The following is a 17049-nucleotide window of genomic DNA, read 5'->3' as shown; positions in this document are numbered from 1 at the left end:
TTCCTCTACCTATGCAGTGCTTTAGATTCTGGAAATTTGGGCACATGTCCCCTTGATGTAATGCCAGGCCCACATGTTGGGATGTTGGGACTGTGGACGTCCATCACAAGCGAACTTTCCTTGTGCTTCTCCTCCCATTTGCATCAGTTACAGCAAGCATTATTCCTCCTGTTTGCTGGACTGCACCGCTCATCAGAAAGAGAGGAAGATAATGGAATACAAGACTCTAGACAGGTTGACCTACACAGAGGCAAAGAGAATCACAAGTCTTCACCCTATACACATGACGTCCTCATAAAGCTGTGGATACATCATCACCCTTATGAAAACAGTGTCCTCAACAACTATGCCTCTTGCATTGGGCACCCAAGGACACCAGACTACGCCTGCCCCCTTAATGGTTGGGGGACATGCCTCTGCCTCCTCCTCCTCCTCCTCCTCCTCCTCCTCCTACACAGCCTCTTCCTCCTCCTCCTCCTCCTCCTCCTCCTCCTCCTCCTCCTCCTCCTCCTACGCCTCCTCTTCCTCCTGCTACGCCTCCTCTTCCTCCTGCTACGCCTCCTCTTCCTCCCGCTACGCCTCCTCTTCCTCCCGCTACGCCTCCTCTTCCTCCCGCTACGCCTCCTCTTCCTCCCGCTACGCCTCCTCTTCCTCCTGCTACGCCTCCTCTTCCTCCTGCTACGCCTCCTCTTCCTCCTGCTACGCCTCCTCTTCCTCCTGCTACGCCTCCTCTTCCTCCTGCTACGCCTCCTCTTCCTCCTGCTACGCCTCCTCTTCCTCCTGCTACGCCTCCTCTTCCTCCTGCTACGCCTCCTCTTCCTCCTGCTACGCCTCCTCTTCCTCCTGCTACGCCTCCTCTTCCTCCTGCTACGCCTCCTCTTCCTCCTGCTACGCCTCCTCTTCCTCCTGCTACGCCTCCTCTTCCTCCTGCTACGCCTCCTCTTCCTCCTGCTACGCCTCCTCTTCCTCCTGCTACGCCTCCTCTTCCTCCTGCTACGCCTCCTCTTCCTCCTGCTACGCCTCCTCTTCCTCCTGCTACGCCTCCTCTTCCTCCTGCTACGCCTCCTCTTCCTCCTGCTACGCCTCCTCTTCCTCCTGCTACGCCTCCTCTTCCTCCTGCTACGCCTCCTCTTCCTCCTGCTACGCCTCCTCTTCCTCCTGCTACGCCTCCTCTTCCTCCTGCTACGCCTCCTCTTCCTCCTGCTACGCCTCCTCTTCCTCCTGCTACGCCTCCTCTTCCTCCTGCTACGCCTCCTCTTCCTCCTGCTACGCCTCCTCTTCCTCCTGCTACGCCTCCTCTTCCTCCTGCTACGCCTCCTCTTCCTCCTGCTACGCCTCCTCTTCCTCCTGCTACGCCTCCTCTTCCTCCTGCTACGCCTCCTCTTCCTCCTGCTACGCCTCCTCTTCCTCCTGCTACGCCTCCTCTTCCTCCTGCTACGCCTCCTCTTCCTCCTGCTACGCCTCCTCTTCCTCCTGCTACGCCTCCTCTTCCTCCTGCTACGCCTCCTCTTCCTCCTGCTACGCCTCCTCTTCCTCCTGCTACGCCTCCTCTTCCTCCTGCTACGCCTCCTCTTCCTCCTGCTACGCCTCCTCTTCCTCCTGCTACGCCTCCTCTTCCTCCTGCTACGCCTCCTCTTCCTCCTGCTACGCCTCCTCTTCCTCCTGCTACGCCTCCTCTTCCTCCTGCTACGCCTCCTCTTCCTCCTGCTACGCCTCCTCTTCCTCCTGCTACGCCTCCTCTTCCTCCTGCTACGCCTCCTCTTCCTCCTGCTACGCCTCCTCTTCCTCCTGCTACGCCTCCTCTTCCTCCTGCTACGCCTCCTCTTCCTCCTGCTACGCCTCCTCTTCCTCCTGCTACGCCTCCTCTTCCTCCTGCTACGCCTCCTCTTCCTCCTGCTACGCCTCCTCTTCCTCCTGCTACGCCTCCTCTTCCTCCTGCTACGCCTCCTCTTCCTCCTGCTACGCCTCCTCTTCCTCCTGCTACGCCTCCTCTTCCTCCTGCTACGCCTCCTCTTCCTCCTGCTACGCCTCCTCTTCCTCCTGCTACGCCTCCTCTTCCTCCTGCTACGCCTCCTCTTCCTCCTGCTACGCCTCCTCTTCCTCCTGCTACGCCTCCTCTTCCTCCTGCTACGCCTCCTCTTCCTCCTGCTACGCCTCCTCTTCCTCCTGCTACGCCTCCTCTTCCTCCTGCTACGCCTCCTCTTCCCTTTTCTACTTCTGGGTGATTTTAATGCCCATAATCCTTTGTGGTGTTGGACAAAGGTTGCTGGCTATGGTAAAAATGTCGAGCATCTACTAACTCGGCTCAATCATTGCCTCCTAAATCATGTGGCACATACTAGGCCATTGTTCTCACAGTTTGCAGTCCTGGCCTCCCTTCTTTCTACCCCCTGGAGAGCTCGTGACGAATTCTGTGGTACTGACTACTTTTGCTCTTCCTGTCCCTCCCTCAGTGTCACCATTTGGTCACTTGCCTAGATGGGCTCTTACCAAGGCCAACTGGGATGCTTTCACCTCTGGTACCACTGTTGGATCTCCATTGCTTTGTAACATCGATGTGGTGATCAAGGATTTTACTACAACCATTGTTCTGCAGCTGCATTGGCAATCACTTGTTCCTCAGGTTGCCCCTGGTGGAAGACAGTACCTTGGTGGTTGCTGGGAATTGCTGCAGCCATTAGAGATTGTAGGTGGGCCCTACAATGTCAGAAGTGGCACCTATCAATGGAGCACCTTGTCGTCTTCAAACAGTTCCGTGCCTGGACCCATAAACTAATCAAAAGATGGAAGCAGGAGTGCTGGGAATGATACATCTGCACCAATGGAATGTGAACTACTTCTTCCCAGGTATATCAGATCCCTGCAGGTATACTGGGGATTTCCGCACATGGAGCTGTATAAACCAACCCAGATGCAATTGCAGATAATTTTGCTGAGCATTATGCTCTAACTCCTGCATCTGGGAATTAACGCCCTGCCTTTCTTCCCCTGAAACAGCAGGTGGAACAACACCCATGTTTTTCTACACACCACGTTGAGCCGTATAACACTCCATTCAGAGAGTGGGAATTTCTCAGTGTATTTACTTTTTGCTCATCTACTTTGGTGTAGCTGAACAGTGACTGCAGAGTGCCATATGAAAGGCACAATCATGGGCCCTTGTCCATGGCTTTTAGTTTTCTGCTGCCAAGACTTGTCATGCACTTCTATCATCATCGTACTTTCCACCTATATCCAGAACTTTACCTCAATGACCAACTACGTAATGTAGTGGAGACTTGTCGCTTTTTTAGGTCTGCTTGTCGACTCCCACATAACTTGGGCTTACCCACCTTTGTCAGCTTAAGGAAAAGTGCTGGTCATATACGTATTAACATTCTACAATGCCTGAGTCACACCAATGGGGGTACTGATTGCCCTACACTGTTGGAACTGTACAAAGCCCTTGTACAGTTGCATATTGGCTATGAGAGCCTGGCATATGGTTCAGCATCACCCTCAGCATTGTGGATGCTAGACCCTATACACCACAGTGGATTTCAATTTGGGAAGGGAGCTTTCCAAATGAGCCCAGTGAACAGTCTACTTGTGGAAACTGGGGTTCCTCTATTGTGGATCAGGTGACAACAGCTGCGGGCAAATTATATCATACACATTTGCAGCTCGCCTCAACATCCAAATTACCATCCACTTTTCCCTAAAAAGGTGATAGATCTCCTGCGACAATGGCCCAAACTGGAGATTACAATTGCAGTCCTTGTCTGGTCACTCCTCTACCACCTTTCCTCTGGGACGACTTATGTATACCTGCATGGTACATGCCTTGGCAAAAACTTTATCTGGACCTACTGCAAGGGCCAAAAGACTCTGTTACTTCTGAGGCCCTTCACCGTCAATTTTTCTTCATTCTTGGCGAGTGACAGGGCTCAGAAATAGACTACACTGATGGCTTGAATATCGATGGTCACGTTGCATTTGCTTATGCTCATGCGAGACATACTGAACAGCTCTCCTTGCCAGATGGCTTCAGTCAGTTGGTAGCCATCTCTCATACTGTTGAGCACATCTGCTCCTGCACAGGTGAGTCCTTCCTCATCTGTAGTGTCTCCTTAAGCAGTCTACAAGCTCTTGACCAGTGCTTCCCTTGCAATCGATTGGTAATAACTATCCAGGAATCAGTTTATGCCCTCAAAAACCTTGGATGTTCAGTAGCCTTCATCTGGACCACAGTGTCACTGTGGCTATCAATTGACAGTAGTCCACATCTAGTTGGACTGTCTCAATACAGCCACCCTGAGGTGATCTTTTAACATTCGTGACACACTACCACAGTGTTAGTTCACAATGTCTCAATGACTGATCTGATTTTAAGCTTAAGGGGTGTTTCTCTCTCTCTCTCAGGTTAAGGGTGGGTGTGTGACCACCTCTCCCAGGCCTTCACCTTACCTTCATTTTAACTCTTCCTCACTCCCCCTGGTGCTATCTGACTTCTTGGTCATCTTTCAACCATCTCTTTTTCTCTTGCCTGGTGGTTTTAGGCCAGCAATTCGTGTGTTTCAGTATGGCTGACCCTTCTGTTTTTTATTCTTGCAATCAGCTAGCCCAGGCCATCTGCTATATGGTTTTAGCACCCTCTACCACTTCTTTCCTTTTAGTTAATGTTTCCACTTTTGGCTTCCCTCTGTCATTTTTTTTCTTCAGTGTGGTTACATAGTTCATTTTACAAATTTTGTTTCTTCCTTAGATTTCAGGTGATAGAATTCCTTTGGTGTATGGTTTTAATTCGAAATCTATGTGGGTAAGGAAAAAGGGACTGACAACCAAACAGTTTAGTCCCTTTAATCCACAAACCAACCAAACAATGTAATTGTTGTTATTGTGCTTGTCATGCTCAAATGCTTTGTGGAAGAATGGATGTAGTTATAACACCATGCTGTTTTGATTGTCTTAAGTCCAAAGACTTATTTCATGCAGCTCTCCATTTGATCTTTGAATAACTACTGTAACCTATACCTTCTGAATCTGCTTACTGTATTCATCTCTTGGTTTCCCTCTGCAATTTTTACCCCCCACCTCCCCCAACCCACCTGCAGTACTAAATTGGTGATTCCTTGATGTCTTAGAACACATCATATTAACTGATCCTATCTTTTAGTCCAGTTATGCCACAAACTTATTCTCTCCCCAATTCTGTTGAGTACCAACTCATTGGTTATCTGCTCTACCCATCTAATCTTCAGTATTATTCTGTAGCACCACATTTGAAAAGCTACTACTCTCTTCTTCTCTGAACTGTTCACCATCCATGTTTCACTTTGATACATGGCTAATTCAATACATGTACTTCCAGAAAAGAGCTCCGAACACCTTAGTCTGTATTTGACATTAAAAACTTTCTCCTCTTCAGAAACACTCTTCTTCCCATTGCCCTTCTGCAGCCATCATCAGTTATTTTCCTGCCCCTGTATCAAAACTCATTCACTACTTTTAGTGTCTCAGTTCCTAATTGAGTTCCCTCTGCATCATCTGATTTAATTCTACTACATGCTATTGTCCTTGTTTTATTGTTTTCGATGCTCATCTTATATCCTCCTTGCAAGACACTGCTCATTCCATTCAAGTGCTCTTCCAAGTCCATTGCTGTCTCTGACAAAATTACATCGTCATCAACAAACATCAAAATTTTTATTCTTTTCCAAGACCTGTAATTTCTACTCCAAATTTTTCTTTTGTTTCTTTTACTGTGTGCTCAATGTACAGATTGAATGCCATAGGGGATAGGCTACAACTGTCTCGCTCATCTGGTTTTTGTATGAGCTGTAAATAGCCTTTTTCTCCCTGTATTTTACCACTGCTACCTTAAGAATTTCAAAGAGAATATTTCATTGAACATTGTCAAAAGTTTTCTCTAGGTCTACCAATGCTAGAAATGTGGGTTTGCCTTTCCTTAACCTAGGAAACTTGTAGGGTCAGATTGCCTCTCATTTTCTTACATTTTTTTGGAATTAAAGTTTGTCTCCCATGAGGTTGGCTTCTACCAGTTTTTCCATTATTCTATAAAGAATTCATGTTAGTATTTTGCAACCACAACTTGTCAGATAGATAGTTTGACAATTTTCGCATTATTACATTCTTCTTGAAGTCTGAGTGTATTTCACCTGTTTCATATCTCTTGTTCATCAGGTGGAATAATTTTGCCATGGCTGGATCTCCCAGGGCTATTAGTGGCTCTAATGGAATGTCATCTACTCCAGGGTCCTTGTTTTGACTTAGGTCTATCAGTTCTCTATCGAATTGTTCTCGCAGTATCACATCTCCCATCTCATCTTCATCTGTGTCCTCTTGCCTTTCTATAATATTGCCTTCAAGTTCATCTCCCTTACACAGACCCTCTGTATATCCCTTTCTGCTTTCAGCTTTCTCTTCTTTGCTTAAGACTGGTTTCCCATCGGGCTCTTGATATGTTTTCTCCAAAGGTCTCTTTAATTTTCCTATTTGTAGTATCTGTCTATCCCCTAGTGAAATGTGCTTTTAAATTCTTACTTTTGTATTAAATTCATTTCAGTTTAACCATTTTGCAGTTCCTGTCAATCTCAGTTTTTAGATATTTTTATTCCTTTTGCCTGCTACAGTTGCTGCATTTTTTTGTCTCCTTTCATCATTTAAATTTAATATATCCTGTGATACCCAAAGATTTCCACTAATACTTTTCGTTTTACCTATTTGATCTTCTGCTGCCGTCTCCATTTAATCTGTCAAAGCTACCCATTCATCTTCAACTGTATTCCTTTGCCATGTTATAGTCATTTGTTGCCTAATGCTCCCTCTGTAACTTTCGACAACTTCTGATTCACTAAAGTTATTCATGTTCCACCTCCTTAATTTCCTACCTTTTTGCAATTTCATCACCTTTAATCTACAGTTCAAAACAACAAAATTTTGGTCATTGTTCACATCTGTCCCTGGAGAGATCTTACAATTTACAATCTGGTTCCAAAATATGTCTTGCCATTATATAAATTAATCTGAAAGCTCCCAGAGTCTCTAGGTCCCTTTCATGTAACTTGAATGTGTGAGTAAATACACTGAAGCACCAAAGACACTGGTATAGGCATGTATATTCAAATACAGAGATTTGTAAACAGGCAGAATAAGGCACTGCAGTTGGCAGTGCCTGTGCAAGACAAGAAATGTCTGGCACAATTGTTATATCAGTTAATATGGCTGCAATGGCAGGTTATCAAGATTTAAATGAGATTGAATGCAGTGTTATAGTAGGCACATGAGTTATAGGACACAGCATCTCTGAGGTAGTGATGAATTGGGGAGTTTCCTGTATGACTATTTCATGAGTGCACGGTGAATGTCAGGAATCCAGCAAAATATCAGATCTCTGACATCGCTGTGGGTGGAAAAAGATTGTGCGAGAATGGGACTAATGACAACTGAAGAGAATTGTTCCACATGACAGAAGTGCAACCCTTCTGCAAATTGCTGCAGTTTTCATTGCTGGGACATAGATAAGTGTTAGAGAATCATTAAACAAAACATTGATATGGGCTTTTGGAGCTGAAGGCCCACTTGTTTACCCTTGATGGCTGCATGACATAAGCTTTACGCCTGGGCCCATCAACACCAACATTGGACTGTTGATGACTGGAAAAATGTTGCCTCATTGGACGAGTCTAGTTTCAAATTGTATCTAGTGGATGGATGTGTACAGGCATGGTGACAACCTCATGAATCAATGGACCCTGCATGTCAGCAGGGGACTGTTTAGCTGGTGGAGGCTCTGTGATGATGTGAGGCATGTGCAGTTCGAGTCATTAGGGCTCGTTTTTACGTCTAGATAAGACACTGACAGGTGACCCATACATAAGCATCTTGTCTGATCACCTGCAACCATTCATGTCCATTGTGCATTCTGACACTCTTAGGCAATTTCAGCAGGGTAATGCAACACCCCACACATCCAGAATTGCTACAGGATGGCTCCAGGAACACTCTTCTGAGTTTAAACACTTCTGCTGGCCACCAAACTCCCCAGACATGAACATTATTGAGCATATCTGGGACACCTTGCAATGTGCTGTTCAGATGAGATCTCCAACCTGTCATACTCTTACAGACAACCCTGCAGGATTCATGGTATGAATTCCCTCCAACACTACTTCAGACATTAGTCAAGTCCATGCCATGTCATATTGTGACACTTCTGCATGCTTGTGGGGACCCTACACGATATTGGGCAGGTTTACCAGTTTCTTTGGCTCTTCATCATGTAACATTAATGTTGGAAGCAAAATTGTAATTAATATGAAATAACTGTAGAATATTACTGTAAAAAATCATAATTTAATAAACAGTAGTTAGTACCATTTATATTTGGATTCAGACTGCTGTGCCAGCATGTCGTGACTCATTGTTGCAGAGTGGGCTTCAACATCCAACTATGCTTAAAAATGACACAATGTCAAATGTGCAGGTGCAATAAATGTTTTTAAGAGTCATATGTGGAATGACTTTGTTCAATAATTACTACAAGGTTGTGGATTTAGTCTTCATTAAAAGTGAATGACAATTGGTGGTGTAGGCAGAGTCTCAGGAGCTTACTATGGTGGTAAGGAAGGGAGCTGTAATTTGACCTCCATAGGTATACCAGAGCTTGTTGCCTAATGTGGGCTCATAACTGTAGCCTATAGCTCATAGTTCAAACCTTTGCCTTGTTGAGGGCTCAGGTGAGTGACTTCATTATGTAGCATGTGGAAGTCTGAGATCAGCTGAGAGGCATATCCAGCACTTGTGGGAGCCTTGAATGGTTACTTGGGCCACAAAAAGGTTTTATCAGAAGAATTGTCTAGCTGTCATGGGCAGAGCTGATTGTGATGTTAGACAGTATTCTTAGGACATGATATGAAAGCATAGTTAGCATATTGGTGATTTCACCCAGCACTCTGACATTTCTGTACCTACCAGAATTACCCCCCGATTGACACTAAATTTGTGGAGCTATTAGAAATACCTCCATATTGCCAGTTCTTTAGTCTTGGGCAGGTGCTCCAGCTAACTGAAACACACACACAAGGTACCACCACTTAACAGAGCATTAGGTTGTGACCTTTGTGTCTACCACCTTATGGCAGAACTTGTCCTACATATCCCCAATGTTTTATCAACCAACCAACCAACCAACCAACCAACCACAGTGCCTCCTGCTTATCAAACTGATGATGATTTCTCATTTCTGAATTCAACAGGCCATCAACATTGGTGTGTTGAGTGGTGGACCAGTAGTTCATCTCGTAACAGTAACAGCTCAATAACAGTGCCCACCACTGTAATCATTGTTTTGCCTTATCTGCAAGGTTTTCCCAGTGCCTAGAGAGTTATATTAGTGGCTTGTGGACCATAACCAGGTAGAACTTTGTTCCATATAAGAAAACATGGCATTATTCGATACCATAAATAGTAGACAGTGTCTCCTTTCTTGTATGACTGTTATTCACTCGAGGCCCTGTGTTTCAGACATGTATGAAATCAGTTGTTCTGTTCATTGGGGAAGGGAGGGGGGATTTATTTCACAGCCTATTGTCTATTCTAACATGCAAAGTATCTTCCACCAGGAGTAAATGTAGTGGGGCAGAAATCAGACTTTCAAACAACTTGTTAGGTGAATAATGACTGGCAAACAGTGTAAATGAAATTTGTTTCCTCTTTTTGAAAAGAACTGAGAGGTACAATATCTGTACAGCATAGAGCATAAATTTACCATGGAAATTTATCATGACTAAGAATAACTGTAAGATTGAGGGGTGTACACAGATCAAGAGTTGCTCCAGTGTGGGTTAATATGGGCTGAAGACCATTTTTGCTTCATGTAGGCTACTAAAAGTTGTTTTCTTTTGTTAAGATTTGCTGTTAGGTAGATGCAGTAACTATATCATCATCTAGATAGTTTGCAGCAAGTGGTATCACCTGTATCAGCTGCTATAAGCATTTATGAAATACAGCTGGAGGGTGGTAATGTATTATACTCATAGAGCCCAAAAGGCTCCTTTATGAAATTTGTCATTAAAAATGTATCACTTTTTCAAACCAACACCTCAATTCATGGAATCAGTACTAAAATAAGAATAATCTTCACAAGGATTTAAACTCACTCACTCTTGTACAAAAAGGTGTGATATTCCGGAACACACATTTTCAATAACTTGCCAGCAGCCATAAAAAGCTTAACAACCAATGAAATTCAGTTTAAGAGAAGCCTAAAGGATTTATGGGTGGCCAACTCCTTCTACTCCATTGATGAATTTCTCAGTAGAACCCACAGATTTGTGTGTGTGTGTGTGTGTGTGTGTGTGTGTGTGTGTGTGTGTGTGTGTGTGTGTGTGTGTGTGTGTGTGTGTGTGTGTGTAAGTAAGTACAATCTAACTTCCGCACCATTTCAGTGCAGTAATGTTTTCATTGTAAATAAGAATTATAGTAGTTGTATTACATGTTTATTACCTTATAAATCAAAACTACTTTTTTAATTTGAATTCAGTGCATTAGTGTTTGTAAAATGATTCTTTCATATGTTCATTAAAAAAAAAGACGATCATTCCACTTAGGAACTGTGGAAGGTACATTACCTCATTTGTTTCAGTTGTAAATATTTGTCATGTATTATTGTTTTTCTGACATGTTCTACATCCTGCAGGACCCCCTCACTATGGATCAATTGCAATGAATGTAAATTTAATCTAATCTAATCGATTGCCATAAAATGTTTTAATTCTTCGTCTAATGGTATTTTCAGGTAAGTATCATCCAGGAATATCTTGGAACAGAGCTGGTTACCTTGTAGCTTTGCCAGTAATAATTCTAGACAGAAAAGAGGATTAAAATTTAAGTAAGATTGCAAACTGATAGTAGCTCTAAAATAACCACAAATCCAACTTGTGCCAGTAGACTTTATAATTAAAATCATGAGCATGACTAGATGTAATTCATGTCACAATACCTGATGCTTCTATGATCATTCTGTTTTCCCTACTCATGCATACAAATGCAACTCGCATACACATGGCTTAAGCAGCCTGAAACTCAGCATCTCAGCTATATGATGAATAGCAGCTATCCTTTTCATAATATTGTTATGTGCCATCCTGGAAGTTCCATTGTAAAACTGTATTACATACACTGATAGGTATACAGTCCTTACTAACTAGCATTTAGTACATTATGATTTTGTACTATAGTATTCTAGGCCAGTTTAATATTAATTACAATTTTTCTTATGATGTGTACTTGTACATTTAAGTTAAATTTCTTTTTTTATGCAGCAACTGCATTGCAATTTGTATTGAACTTTAGTGTTCATAAAATCATTTACACCGTAGTAAAATTTTTCTATCAAAGGTTAGAGGGAGGTTTGAAAATATTTTTATTATGTACTTCAAATTCAAAGGGGGTTTTTCTAGGGCTTTTTTTCATGCATGGGATGGCTTTGATTTGTACTTCACGATGTTGTCTATGGGCTCATGGAAGAGGTTCCATTTCCTTGTGTCATCATTGCATTGTATCTTGTTACCTGGAGTTTCAAGAGCATATCTGAATTTTGTCCAGTGTAGGAGTTTGTATTTGTATATGCTGGATAGTGTTAGTATCTTAAGATCTTTAAGTGCTGGTGTACACGATTCTGCAGGTTAAGGGTCAGTTATCATTCTTATTGCTCTTCTTTGTAATTGGAATAGTCCATTAACGTTTGTTTTAGGAGTCAGGAGATGCTTCTCCAATCCATAACCAAACATCAAATGGATTACTGCATACTATATCATTTTCATAATATTGTTTTCTTCTACGTAGCTGTGTTTGTGCAACACAAATAGGTTTGAGATGAGTTTCCCACTTACATGTCCTATGTCATTATCCCAACTCATATTTTCCTTTATTATTATTGTAAGGAATTTTGTGTGTTTGGAGTTTTCTGCTATACACTCATATATATATCTGATATCTTAACTGTAAAGGTTTCTTTAGACTGAAATTCAGAAAAAGCTTTATAGTGGTGTTGTTAATCAAACGCTTCAAAGTTAATGCACAGTCCAAGTACTATTCTAATGAATTATAGTTCTCTTTGCATAAAATGTATAAATCGCTAAACAGAATACTATAGAGATTTAAACTGAACTTTGTATTTGAAAAACAAAACCAGCACATTCACCCAAACCAAAAATGTTAGTTGCTGTTGGTGAAGGCACTACAAAAACTGTTAGTAGTCTACACATTTCTATAGATAACATTGACTGTTACTTGTCCTTTTAAAGAAATTGCCCAATTCATGTATGTTACCAGACAAATCCTCATTGCCTCCAAAGGTGATGAGCCAGTATGACAGTATGTTTTAGCATGAATTAGGGTATCCACATGAAAACAGACGCCCAAATTGTTGAAAATTAGTTGCATCATTAGTTCACCATCAGCTAATACCACAGCAACACTCGATGGCCTGATGCTCTCCTGGGACATGCTGCACCAAGGTGCAGGTTCTGCACTACATAGATAGATGGCAACTATGTGCCCACATTTCTTGTAAGCAAAACATGTAGCTTTGTGCTATTGGTAATCATGCCAGCTGAATTGGTGGAAACCCTCAACACAGAATTTCCTTCATTTTCCTACCTGTTGCATACTACTAGTGCAATAACTACCACTAATAAGATTAGCAGATTTCTGTCCTATATGTGTTAACATTTTTACATAAACCAATTTAGGAATAACTAACCACATTCCTAATACGCTGAATTGCACTTCTGTACACTAGTACTGCAGAATTTGCAAATGTCATTCTCAATGTAGGATACACATTTGGAAGCTGACACATCAGCATGGGATGTACACTGAGCAGTGGACTACAACTTAACATATTACCTGAGGTAGGAGATTAAAAGCCTCATCCAGCGGTAGATGAAATCAGGTTGCAGCATACTGGGGACAGGCAAATCTGTTTGGACTGTAAATCAAATTAGAGAGGAAAATTCCTGCTGCTAGATAGCCTTCATGCATTAGGCATAGGCCAGCAGTTGTTGGAAATGTTAAGCTCCTGCTCACTGGTATTTTGAAACTAAGTACGAGCCTTGGGCAGATTGTATAGGATATTAAGCTGTTTACAGGCAATTTCCACCCTGCACCAACTGTAACAGCCTTTCCAAGATTATACATATAGTATCATTAGTGACAGACATGTTAGGAGCAGCAACTATGAACAAAGGTGTTGAGTCTGATTGATGTTCACCCTCAACATGATCAGACTTTAACAAAGCAATAAAGTGAGTTAATTGAGAATTGAGTGGGGTTGTTGTGGGCTTCAAGTAGGGCTCACATTACAGTAATCCCAGTTTGTGATACTGGGATACATGTCAATAGTAAGAGAAGAAATAGTTGACAGATCTGTTATCCGAGAGAATAAGGGGTCCACAGTCATACATGACAAAATTTCTGTAATTTTTTAGGTTAACTTCTTCATCTAGACGGGCAGTACTGGAAGAGACTAAAATAAATGAAATCTCTAATACTGCCAGACTAGAGAAATTGGGATGTGCATTTAGTATCATGCACCGAAGTATTATAGGCCTTGAATACCAAAGTTAACAATCTTTTATTTACCTAAATGAACTAGGAAGTGGAAATGTAGTTAATGTCACTTACCTATCTGATCACCCTGTAGATAAGGGAATAGAAACGTTACATTTCATTTCATTCAGTTCTTCCCAAGGCAGTTCGACATGTACAAAATCTCATATATATATTATAGATATCCTTTGAATTTTCAGATAACTGTACTGTTCTGTCCTGGATGTAATAATAATAATAATAATAATAATAATAATAATAATAATAAGGTAACATGTCACCATCAATAACAATGGAGCTTGCGAGAATGGAAATACAGAAAACTGACCAAAATTCCTGGGTGTGCGTACTGATCAGAACTCATTTTGGAAATTACATATTATAGACATTTCCAAATGCTTAATATTATAAACATTTACTCTATGTGCAGTTTCTGATTTGGTGATAAAAACATAAAAAAATATAGTCTGGTGATATACTGAATAATTTTCTAGGACAATTCCACGCTGCAAAAAGTATTTATTGCACAAAAACATGCTGATAACATCATAAAAGTTCATGTAGGCAACTGTTTAAAAGTATATCATTGAAAATTAGTTACTGTTTAAAAAAATTAGACATGCTAACAACAGCCTGAAAGTACATTTACTCCTTTGAAACTACAGGGTGAGTTGTTGCAAGTATGATCCATGGAACATGCAAAAACAGTAAATTAAATTGATTGATAACAGTGGATGCATGTTGGACAGCTGACTAGTCATTGTTGAATGCATGTGAGGCAGCTGACAGACCATCATATGACTAAGCTATATAAAGAACTTTGATAAAACTGTGTTCAGGCTTTCTGAACACTGGCCCAAACAAAATAAGACAAACACTTCATAAATTAAACAGTCAGTACAAGTATAAGCTGTGTTACTGCGAGTATTATAAAAGACTATAGGTCAGGAGATTATGATTTATACAACTGACTCACTCTTTGACTTTCGGTGGAAGTAGTATAGAAGATACTATATGTGGTTGCTTCTCAAATAAGACGATACCAAACTAGGCAAGATTTCTAATGACAACCTGCTAAGTTCTTAGAATGCTCATACTCCTCACAATAGCCTGAATACTGTAGAGTGACCCAGGGACTGTGGAGCAGCCCATATAGTTTACTTCTAGAATTGAATAACAAAGCAGACTGTAAATGATTATCTGAAATGTTAGTACCATTTAAAAATTTAGAAACCGTTGAACATCTGCATTCAAAGTTGGCTTCAAATCACCAAACATCAGAATGATTGGTGTTGACAGCATCAACATAGTTACAAGAAGTGTTGATGATCTTTCTGTGATATTTTGAACTTTCTAAATGTACAGTTGCAGCATCAGTTACTGTTGCCACAATTCAATAAACTTTATGTCCATGATGCAGTAATAAAATGAGGATTTGAGTTCATTAGCCTTAGTTTTGTCATAGCCTGACATTAACTATGCTAGTCACTGCTCCAAAGCACGCATCATGTCGAAACCAAAATCAACACTAAGTGAATGGCTGGAAATGTCTGAGAGATCAAATGTTCTGCCTGTGCTCTGCATGGGCTCACGCCAGTACCAGTTATCAGATCAAGAACAGTCTCACACAACAGACACACACAGTTTCAAATTAAAATACAGGTCCATAAAAGTGATTATATTGCAGAACTATTAAAAGGATTTAGACCTGAAAATGACGGAATTCTAGAAAATGGGTTTGTAGTGGTTACACATTACTGAGAGCTGTGAAAAGCACTACATGTTCCTCCTAATAAGAAGATGCATAAGAAAATAAGGGCTGATTTGAATCTTCCACACAGATTAAAATTGCATGCCAGACAGATAATCACACTTGAGACTTTCACATTTCATGGACAAGTGCTCTAGCTGCTAAGTTATCAAAGCATGTTTCATGAACCACCTACACAACTTGGCTCCTACCATCACCTCTTTCATCTTCCAAAATTTCTTCACAGAATTTCTCCTGTGCACCATATGGGACTACCAGATCTGTGAGAAATGAGTACTAGTCCTGTAAGGTATGAAAGAGAATTTCATCATTCTATACCACAATTTGATCAAATTTTGGGCAGATGTCACAAACTGCAGAGGGATGATCTCTTGAAGCTCAGAGCTGTTTAGTCCCTTAAACTGTCTCAAAAAACCAACCAGCAGACAGTTTTAATCAGGCAGGGGTTTCAAATCAACACACACTCAACTTCAAAGCAAAAATTCATATTGGAAAAAAAAAGTTTGTAGTATCAGTACCCACTACAGAAAAATTATTTTATGGAAGCCATTGTGGGCTACAGCAAATAGACAAGAGACAGTAAAAAGCAGAAGCATTAGAACTACAACAATTTTCAAATTATTGACTACCATTTATTGTATTACTGCTGGCCAAATTGTAAACTGAATGTTATGAGGTGACTAAATCATATTCATAAATAAGGGTCTCGGAAAAACATCTAATGTTTGTCACTTCCTTCATACAAAATTACCACACAGACTAGTCACTAAAAAAGACAAAATCAGTTTTTATCATGAAATACATTCAATGATAATTGTTGTAGTTCAATTATTACAGGTACCTATTACACAGCTCCAGAAGAAAGTTGAGGAGCTCAAAGAAGAGGAAGAAATAAAAGTGGAAAGCTATAAAAATGTTCTGAGAGACAAACAGCAGCTGGAGGGAGCTAAAAATGAAGTATTGAACTACATGAAAGCTGAAAATGAGATTGCAAAATTAAGAAATGAGCTGATGCAAAAGTACATGTAAGCCTTTCTTTTCACTTCCAAGTAATGTCTTAAATAATTGGGATTAGCTCACTACTGTTTGACAAATAACCTTAAGCTACCATTTAAATGTAAAGGAAAGTTAGTTGTAATGGGGTGCAATGCAAACACTTGTTGTAATATTTAATGATGAGTGTCTCAATTTTATTTAATTTGTTGACATGTTATCACTGAAAACCATGCAGACTAGAGTTTTCTGATTAATCTTTCTTTTTTTAAAGAAATGTATATTCTGCCCATTTTCTCTGATCTAATATTAGCAGCCATATTCACAACCAACTCTGTGATTGGGATGTCCCCAGCTACGGTATTACATTTTATACAAGAATGCCACAAACAGCGGTATCTTGAACAAGTTCTATTAAAAAACTTCCTGGCAGATTAAAAATGTGTGCTCAACCGAGACTTGAACTTGAGACCTTTGCCTTTCGCGGGCAGGCGCTCTCATTCTGGAAGTTTTATTAAGGCATTACTAGTTTCCTGGCAGATAGCCACATCATCAGGTGCATATCTAAATGACAAGAAACAAACAGTGGTTATGACTGAACCACTATGCATCAAAGTAATACCAGAACCTTAAGCACCTAATTGTGAGAATAAATAGAAGCACAAGTGTAC

At 41.1% G+C, this 17049-nt stretch overlaps 1 protein-coding gene across 1 annotated transcript; it reads left to right on the top strand.

Moving 5' to 3' along the window:
- The first annotated feature begins 397 nt into the window (after window positions 1–397).
- LOC124555851 (probable GPI-anchored adhesin-like protein PGA55) lies at window positions 398–16414 on the top strand. Its single transcript, XM_047129916.1, has 2 exons — window positions 398–2221; window positions 16223–16414. Exons 1-2 carry the CDS (start codon window positions 398–400, stop codon window positions 16412–16414), a joined length of 2016 nt encoding a protein of 671 aa, XP_046985872.1.
- The last annotated feature ends 635 nt before the right edge of the window (window positions 16415–17049 follow it).

The sequence above is a fragment of the Schistocerca americana genome, chromosome X, assembly GCF_021461395.2.
Source record: "Schistocerca americana isolate TAMUIC-IGC-003095 chromosome X, iqSchAmer2.1, whole genome shotgun sequence".
Lineage (NCBI taxonomy): Eukaryota > Metazoa > Arthropoda > Insecta > Orthoptera > Acrididae > Schistocerca > Schistocerca americana.
Note: the sequence above shows the minus strand (reverse complement) of the source record. Positions and strands in the feature narration are given on the sequence as shown.